At 35.5% G+C, this 10,040-nt stretch overlaps 1 protein-coding gene across 1 annotated transcript in view; it reads left to right on the top strand.

Annotated features, from left to right (window-relative positions):
• Window positions 1-9,347: 9,347 nt before the first annotated feature.
• ASB5 (ankyrin repeat and SOCS box containing 5) overlaps window positions 9,348-10,040 on the top strand; it is a 46,890-nt gene continuing 46,197 nt past the window's right edge. The window contains exon 1 of the mRNA XM_063076615.1: window positions 9,348-9,664. Within this exon, the coding sequence (XP_062932685.1) occupies window positions 9,469-9,664 (196 nt within the window). The 5' untranslated portion in view covers window positions 9,348-9,468. The remainder of the gene's footprint in view (window positions 9,665-10,040) is intronic.

Genomic DNA, 10,040 nt, shown 5'->3' with positions numbered 1-10,040 from the left:
TTTGATTTGACATTCTGGGCATGACATAAAAAAAAAGACCAAAACAAATTGCAAAATTGAGAGAAAATCTATTGTTTAAAAAGCTGGACATTTTAATTGTTCCCAGTCTAGACTGAGTCAGCGCATGTCGAGTTTAACACCATGAGAGTACGGACTTTTTCTGCCCTCACTGTTGTATCCCCACTGCCCAACAGTGCCTGGCACACAGGAAGTGCTCAAGAAATGTGTGTGAAAGAAGGAGCATGTCATGATTTGCAAAGCAGAGCAGTATGCTGCAGTCATTTAGTAGTAGTAGGTTGTAGTTTGAGTTATTACTGGGGAGCAGTCTTGTTTATTATTTTAGAAAGGGTGACCCCTCAACTTGTAGGTGCATCTTTAAAGGAAATTAAGCAAAATGCAGGGCAAATTCTCATACACACAATTCTGCTATACAACTATAGTCATGTGTTGCTTGACGACAGGTATACGTTCTAAGAAATGTGTCGTTAGGCTATTCTGTGATTGTACCAACATTGTACAGTGTACTTAACACAAACACAGGTGGTATAGCCTACTACACACCTAGGCTATGTGGTATAGCCTATGGCTCCTAGGCTACAAACCCTGTATAGCATGTTGCTGTACTGAATACTGTGGGCAATTGTAATACAATGGTAAGTATTTATGTATCATGTTTAAACATAGAAAAGGTAAAATAAGAATACTGTATAAAAGATTTAAAAAATGGGACGCCTATATAGGGCACTTACCATGAATGGAGCTTGCAGAACTGTAAGTTGCTCTGGGTGAGTCAGTGAGTGGTGAGTGGATGTGAAGGCCTAGGACATTACTGGTCACTACTGTAGACTTTACAAACGTGGTGCACTAAGGCTACACTAAATTTATTAAAAAATATTTTTTCTTTCTTCAGTAATATATTAACCTTAGCTTACTGTTACTTTTTTATAAACCTTTTAATTTTTTTAAACGTTTTGACTCTTTTGTAATAACACTTAGCTTAAGATACAAACACATTTAGAGTTGTACAAAAATATTTTCTTTCTTTATATCTTATTCTATAAACTTTTTTCTACTTAAAAATTTGTTTTTAACTTTTTTCTGAGAGCTAAGACACAAAGGCACACACATTACCCTACACGGGGTCAGGATTGTCAATATCACCATCTTCTACCTCCCTATCTTGTCCCACTGAAACGTCTTCAGGGGCAGTATCATGCACAGAGCTGTCATCTCCTATGATAATAATGCCTTCTTCTGGAATATCTCCTGAAGGACCACCACAAACATAAAAGTAATATGTTACATTGTGATGTTACTACAGATTATGATGTCACCAAGTGACAGGAATTTTTCAGCTCCATTTTATCTTATGGGACCAGTGTCTTATAAAGCAGTCCATCCACCATTGACCAAAATGTTATGCAGCACATGACTGTATTATCCTATTTTTATAGGTGAGAAAACAGGCTGAGAGGGATTAAGAAATCTGCCCACGTTCACACAGCTCATACTAGAGCACCTCAGACTTCTAAACTGGTTCTTCTAAAGACCTCGCACTGCTACTTTCTGCCAACTTACCCCGATTATCCCGGGACACAGGTAATGTCAGCTGCTAGATGCTCATCAGAGCAAATGCCCAGGATTTAAGGTGCCCGAACAGATTCCATTGTCTTCATTCTCCTACTGGCACAGCTTCAATTAATTCACGGGCTGGATTAGGGTCACGGTAACATATAACAAAACACATTTTGCTGTTATCATTCTTATTACCATTGCTACTATCACATCTTTAGGTAGGATTTTGCAGTACCAGAACCTTTGTTTCTTAAACCGGGAGCCATGGATGCTAGTGTGAGATTAGCTTTATTTCTAAAACTGAAAGTATCTACTATCTTCCCAGGGTATTCCAAACAGTTCAGTGTCTTTTTCATGGAGCCTGGGAAAATAAATAAAATTTCAAAATATTTGTGATGAAAAAATTTCTTAGGAAATTACATCTATCCTTCATATCAGGAAGCAAAAAGTACATAATTTGTTTTATATATAATCTTAGTTATGCATTCTTTTTGTAGAGATGGACACATTTTTAAACCCAGCAGGTGTCTGATAGATTTCTTTTATATAACTATAGGTCTGCACAATAGGCAGTGAGTATAGTACTGCTAGAAGTTGGACATTTCATTAGAAATGTTAGTAAAATTTAGTGTTAGTAAAATTTCAGTGCCTAATGTTCAGTGAATTCTAATTTAAATGACTTAAATCACAAAGTAATAGACATGTTTACGATATAGCTAATATTTGCTGAGCTCTTTCCTTGCAGCAAGTTCAGTACTCTATTGAATGATTGCATTTAAACCTCACAACATGTGTGGAAGATACTTTTTATTATAGGGTTCTTTACAGATGAGGAAGCTGAGGTCACAGGAGGTTACCAATTCATCCAAGATTACACAACTATGGTGGAAACAGAACTTGAATTTAATTTGTTTTCTACTACACTGGGTAAGATATCTAATATTAGAGAAGGATTGTATATTTAGCATCCTTTTCACATATTATTTTATCTTGTTAAGCTAACAAGGAAAAGATGAAGCCAACTCATTTTCTCTCTTCTGCATATAGGTGGAAGAATATGCTCTGCCTCCTTCTCACCTGGGTGCAGTGAAGATGAAGAAGAGGTGAATCAGCCAGGTTCTGCATACCCAGGCAGCACACATAACCCATTTTCAGGTTTATATTATTGGCTGCTGTAAAAAGATGGTCAGAGGGCGCATTATGAATATTGCCAGCTAATGCATGAATAGTACTTTACCTTGCTTCCTCCAGGCCAGGGGCACCAGAGGCTAGCAGGGACTAGCCAGAGGTTAAGTGGTGGGCCACGATGGCCTCCACAGACATGTTCTAAGGCTACACTTTGCTCATTGTCTATGGGATTGGAGGGAGGAAGGAATGGAGGTATGAAGGAGAGTGCAAAGTTGACCATGTGAATTACTGGGAAAAGGTTGTCTATGTACTAGCATAGCTCTTGTTACATGAGGAGTATTAGATATTTAAGTCTAATGAGAATATGTTTAAAATATGATTTTTTTTCTAAAATTCATAATTGAAGTTAAAAATAGATTTTTAAAGGAAAGTGCACAAGGCAGTACCTATGTTGTTAAAGAAATTATAATCTTAGGATCCTAAATAGGGTCACTCACAGACCCCAATTTTATTAGCCAGTTGGCCACATTCCAGTGTAAATGATATATTTTACCTCTTAGAAGAAATAATCATTATTAATTTTTGTTTATTTTGGTGCATCTGGCCAGTACAGGGATTGAGCTCTGGATCTTGGTACTGTCGGCACCACACTCTAACCAACTGAGCATACCAGCCGGCCCCTCATTATTAATTTTTAAAAGTGTGTAAGAATGCTGAACAAATTGCCATGCTGGAAGTACGTGAAGGATCACTGTAATATCATTTCACTTTTAATGTGGTCTCACACTTTGGATCTTCAAAACGATGTCATAGTGAAGGTTTTCCCTTTAAATAATCCCTTAAATATGTAGGCAGTTAAAATGAGGTGGTTAGAACAAATTCTTATTCAGAACAGATTTGGGTGGGGCCTGTTAGCTTCAGCCCAGTAGTACACAAGCATTTAGCCGAAGGCTATTTATAACTCACACATGGCACAGATGTATGCTGTAAATCACAAAGTGTGGTAGAGTGAGTGGGAAGACCGTGGGTAAACTCAACAATATGAATGTTTCAAATGTAACATTTCAACAATAACCTGAGAAAAATTGCATTGAGGAAAACCTGGATTAGAACACCAGTTCTTCCACTTCAAGATGAACAAGCACAATCTTGTGCAGATTACTTACCTTCTTTAAGTCTCTCTTTTCTCTTCTGTTGTACAGAAAGGATAATGATACCATTTTCTTTATAAAGACTCCAGAAAATGTAAGCATAGCAAGACTTTTTCTGTACAAGTGAGAGAAACCTTCAATTCAAATTGATTTAACAACAACAAAAATGAATTTATTACTTCATATTGCTATCAAATCCATATTACTGTCAGATCTAGCTGCTTCAGATACAAGTAGATCCAGGTGCTCAAATGAAAGTACAACAATGCTGTCTTTCCAAATCTTGACTGTGCTTTCCTTTGTATTGGCTTAATTCCTAGGTAAACTATTTCTGTACTGTTAATGACTGCTCCTAGCATTTTTAGGCTTAGACCATGCTCTCTTAGCCTTTCCTGCAGAGCACCTTTCCTGCAGAGCACCTTTTCCAAAACTCCAGCAGTAGTCTCAGAAATATCTTTCATTGGCCTGTTTTGGTCAAGTATCCTTCTCTGGTGCCAGGAGATCAAGTATGTGTACTGAATTTGAGTAAGGTATGATCCTTTAAAGAAATGCTGGGTTTACGAAACAACAAACAAACCCAAAAAACCCAACAAACAAAAAACAAAGCCAACAACTCCATGGGAATGGATGAAATATTTAGAACAGTACTTGGCACATAGTAGATACTTAATAAGTTTATTAAATATTTAATAAAGGTTTTTAAACCCTCAAACATGCAGAGCTACCAGACTTCAGCCAAGTTTTCCCAGACCACACTAGACTAGAGCCTGTTTAACCCAAGGAAACCACTAGTTAGGGCAGATCACAGGATGCGATGTCTGATGTGACTCAATTTTAGGATAGAACCTGTTCTGTGTTTTGGAGAAAGCCATTGATTTTCCCCAAAGAGCCTGGATGCAATCTAAGTTAATGACAACTTTGTGGATAAGTATTTTTTCATGGATTTTTATAATGCTAGCAGAAATTACTCTCTTGTTCCATTATGTTGAAAATATGGCTAGAGGCCAAATATAAGAATTTACTCCCAAGTAGTAAAAACAAAATTGAATAGCTCTCACCCAAACTTTTCCCAATCAATAATACAGATAATAGTTATTATTATGATTATAATCTCTATGACAATTTTCCCATCAAAAATTAAGAATATCTAATAGGAACCTGAGGCATTAGTACCCATAGTTCTTCTGTGAATATGTTAATTGCTTATGACAGAAGCATTATGTTATAATGTCTAGGTCTATATCAGGAGTTATGACGATGTGCTTTGTTTCACCTTTATGAAGCTGATTTCCATGAGTGCAGCTTTTGGGTAAGCAAAGATGAAAACAGAATATACTGAATGGAGATAAAGCTAAATTCAGTTATTAATTCCCTTGAAAAACATTAACTTGAAGTGAAAACATTTCTGTTTTTATTTCAAATTCCCATGTATTCTAAACATTTAAGGCTCTAGTGTATTCTAAGCATTTAAGGGCTTCTCTTGTCTTTATTTTTTCTTGTGAGATTTCACAAAACTAAAATTGAGGGTTATGTTTTCAATGGTACTTTAAGTTCAATAGTGAGCTATTATATTACCAATAACAACTTGTGTAATTTTTTTTTTCAGTTTATCAGCCATCGTTGACCTTTAGATTTATGGGTAAATGACATTTCTCAGTCTTCATTCACCAGGTACAAGTCAACCTCAACAACCCTGTTCAAGGGCTGGCAAGATGCCTGCCATTGGACTGAACATTAGCAACCTTGCTGTTTGAAATGTCTCTGTGGTTTTGCTTTTTGGAATACTAGGAATAAAAAATTCAATAAGAGCCTTCAGATTTCTACCAGAGAATAATGGATCACATTTAAAAAAAAAAAAAAGTAAATGGTCATGTCAGTGGGGTCACTATATTTCACTTAGACTAAGATTTATCAACTGTGAAGCACTAGAAACAGTCAATTTTTATTATATCCCATTGACATTTTCATTCTAATAACTTGGATTAATATTGTGGCTAAGTCAAAACATTTAACCCCATAATCACTGGTAATAAAATTCTCTTTTTAAAAAAAATTTAAAGGCTAATCTGGTCATATGTGAAAGTCATTATAATATTCAACTTCTGAGTAACATGAAACTATGTCCCTGAATCATACACAAAAAGATGCCAACTTATGTACCCTGGGATACTACAGGAGAAGCATGAGGAAGAGACTTGAAAAGAGAAAGGTTGAGAGTCCCAGGGATTGGCCTTATAGTATCTTCTCTGATAGTATAACATGGTGAGAAACAGAGACAGTACCTAGAAAGGTGACAATAGTGGGAGGCCAGGAGCCTCTTTTCTTTGGAAGTTGTTTTAAGGATCATCCCCTTAACACTGATGACCTGATTCCCACTCCATTATCTTATTAAAATACTGGATTGAAGGTCATCAGTGAACTCCTTCTGGCCAGATCTAATATGCTTTTCTGCATTGTCTTTTTGTTAGTTCTTAGTCATTTGATTCTACTTTAATCATTCAATGTTTTTAATGTACTAACTCTTGACTACCCTATTCTGCTTCCTCTCTGTTGCTTTAATGGGAGTCAGCACCAAAACTTAGCTTTGAATGATCCAAAGGTATTAGCTCCATCATGAAACATTCCCCTTTTCCTTTATTCTTATTTGTTGAGCACACACACGTTTCTATCTCATTTACTCATTATAGTCTATATATAGCGTACCCCACCAATTTAAGCACCTGATTAAATACAGCCTTATATTGATCTCTGTGTGTATGTGTGAATCCGTGTGACTGTCTCATTCTCTGCATACATGAGTCATATTTGCTCAATCATACTGTAAGTGCTTAAAAATAAAGTGTTAAAGGCAACTTGAACATGTATTTTAGAGTCAGAACTATGTTCACATAGTGCTGTTGCTCATAATTAACTTTTATAGTTCACTAAAGCTGAGTCTTACTTTCCTCATCTTTAAAATGTAAATAACAATGATATTCCCCTGAGATTGGGTAAAAATTAGTGAATGAGTATATATATATATATATATATGCATATAGAGTACAGAGGACCCTCAATAAATGATTTCTTCCTGTGTTAACTTTTCTCACATCACCCATTCTAATAATACAATGTTGAACTCAATTTATACATTTTGGTGTGATTAATTGATTGATTGAAATCAACAAAATTTGGAAAGTTGGGATGTACTGGGCTAATCAACCAAATCCTATCATCTCCTCTCAACAAAGAAATTATAAAAGCATTTATCTCAATAAATAATTTAAATTACTAGTCAATATTTTATTTTTAAGTAGGTGCTAATGCCAGGAAAATAGATTCACAATACTTTTCCTGTGTGTTCTAAATATTAATAGTTATTCATGGTGTTATTTAGAAGCATCTATAATATTAAAAATACAGCATCCGATTTATATTTGATGAGTTCACTTACTATGAGATTTTATTCAGCATTAATTTTTATTTAGTAATTAACACACTTAGAGATGGTAAAATTTAGAGAGTATACCAACCCAGAAAATAGAAGTGAGAATCAAGAAATTTATGAAAATAAAACCCGACATCTATACATAAATATTGTACAGTAGTATTTTTCTACTCCTATAGTAAAACTATAAAGATTTAAACTTAATGCACCAATCATAGCGGCCTTAGTTAAATAGGTGTTTCTTGACCCAAAAGAATTCAGGCTCCTAATCAGCCAATGTGGAGATAATTACTTATAATAGCACTTACTGGGAAAGAGAAAGGAAAGAAACTTTAGACAGGCACCTAGACATGACTAAGGCGGGTTTTATTTCCGATTGTAAAGCACTAAAGTGGAAGTCTGCAGTGACTCAGGGCACTGTGATGGTTCAGCTGCCCACAGGCATACCTCTCCAGTGTGTGGACAGGCATCACCATGCCAGAGGGAAGACTCACTGCAGCGAAATTGTCACGGGTTTACTTAACTGGAACAGCATCATTGCTAGTAAAAGAGAGGAACACAATTTATCTTTGATTCTCTGAAGTTAATTGTCACTGCTTCCCCAAACACATACGAAATGGCACACTGGGTCCCATTAATGGCTCCTCAGCTGGTATTCTGCCTCTGAAAATGATACCAAGGGCCATTTTCGTAACGATCTTGGTAATTTCTTTCTAATATATTGATCTAATTTATTTTTCTGGGAGCCTCTTATTCACTAGGGAAAAAAGCAGCCTGCTTTATTTAACACATTTATTTTACAGCAATTTCACCTCTGTCTTAGGAATGTGTCATGTAAATCAGTCTAATCAGACCAGATACACAGCATAAAAAGTATACACCCAGGTAAATTGCTTACTTACCAATATAATCAATCATTGATAATCTCTTTTATTCAAGAAGAGCTACTTCTATTTTCTTATGTCTTTGTCATTATTCTTTATTTTGGAACTTCTCATCAGAATTCAGAAGCAACACAACAAATGGGCCCCAAACCTGGTCATATAAATATATAAATAAGCTTTCTGTATAACATGATATTTTGTATCGTGGCTTATTATTTTTGGCTTCAATGCCAAGATAGCGCCACTCTATATTATTTTTCTTAATAATTTACTCTATTTCTCTTTTAAAATATAGCTTGCCTAAGGATACCCATACGTACAGTCACAATTCATTCACAAATAAATCACATTGGGGTTAACAAAGATTTTAGGCCTAAAATGTATATTGTTTTGTTCGGTTTTGAATAGTCTTGATGAAACACTTGTGTTTACTTGACAATTCTTCTAGATAGCCCACCTCCTTCAGGAAGACTCTTCTAATGCTTCCCTACCAGGATTAAGTTCCTCCTCTTTTTTTCTCCCATGATACCCCGCCCTTATCTGTCTTGCATTTATCTGATTTCTTGTCTGTTTCCTCTTCTAGACTATGAGATCCTTGTAGCAGGGATCATTACATTAATTTTTGTCACCCCGATATCTAGCAAAATGTTTGAAGGTAACAGGTGCTTAAAAAGTGTTTGCTGGATGAATGAATACATAAAATTATTAATCTGTGATGTTCCAACCTAATCACTTGTAAGAAAAATAAGATTTTTTTTTCCTAACAATCGTGAAAACAACATAATTGGCTAATTTGATGAGTAGTCATTAAGGTCCAAGTCATGGACTATTTGCTGATTTAGCTCATGGTCTACAAATAGCACCACTTTAAAGCCTTGAACTGATGGACTTAACTTTATTTGGATATTATGAATATCATTTACATCAACAGTGGGACCCCATACACAACGTCTTCAAGTTATTCTTGATAATTAGATAGAAAACAGGAAGTAAATATGTATGTATATTTCAATATTTGGATTTGGAAATTCAGAGGAGGGGAGCGGGGGTGTCATTTTAGATTGAGAATGGAAAGTCAGGCGTCTTGTGGCATGTGATGCAATTGCTTCCGTGGAATATTTTCAGACCAATAGGAGTTTGCGAAGAACTTTTGTGGACAGTATAAATATTTTGAGCCGTAGGCATCATTACCAGCTGATATTTTCTTTCCTCAGGACCAGCTGTTCAGGAACATCCCGGACTAGAGCCAGGCACATTTGAGACTTGGATCTCACTAAAGACTGCCGCAGATTCTTCTGCAGCAATGTCGGTGTTAGAAGAAAGCCGACCGTTTGCTCAACAGTTATCCAATGTTTACTTCACAATACTTTCACTTTTCTGTTTTAAGCTTTTTGTGAAAATCAGCCTTGCCATCCTTAGTCATTTCTACATCGTGAAAGGCAACCGCAAGGAAGCGGCAAGAATTGCAGCTGAATTTTATGGAGTAACCCAAGGACAAGGTATGTTTATGATAACGCTCTCTTGTTTCAAGTTGAGTTTAACTATTGTTTGATTCACAATACAAGAAAACATAGCATATTTTCTTTATGCACTGCTTCAAAGTCAATATTTTATAAACTTTCCTTAAGGAAAATACTTGTAACTCACTTCTTGGCTTTATGAAAAAGAAAATTCCTTTTCTATGTAAAGGTTTGGGTTAAAATCAAGATATCATTGCAAAATAGATTAATGGAAACATACTATTAAATATATTTTTTTCTATTAATAAATATTTTAAAACTTTAAACATCTCACTTGCCAAGTCATAGTTCTAGAGATTAGTTTTAGAAGTAACTGATTGCACTTCAATTGTCCTTTAACATGTACCTGGATTGT

This window comes from Cynocephalus volans, chromosome 13 (assembly GCF_027409185.1).
Source record: "Cynocephalus volans isolate mCynVol1 chromosome 13, mCynVol1.pri, whole genome shotgun sequence".
Taxonomy (NCBI): domain Eukaryota; kingdom Metazoa; phylum Chordata; class Mammalia; order Dermoptera; family Cynocephalidae; genus Cynocephalus; species Cynocephalus volans.
Note: the sequence above shows the minus strand (reverse complement) of the source record. Positions and strands in the feature narration are given on the sequence as shown.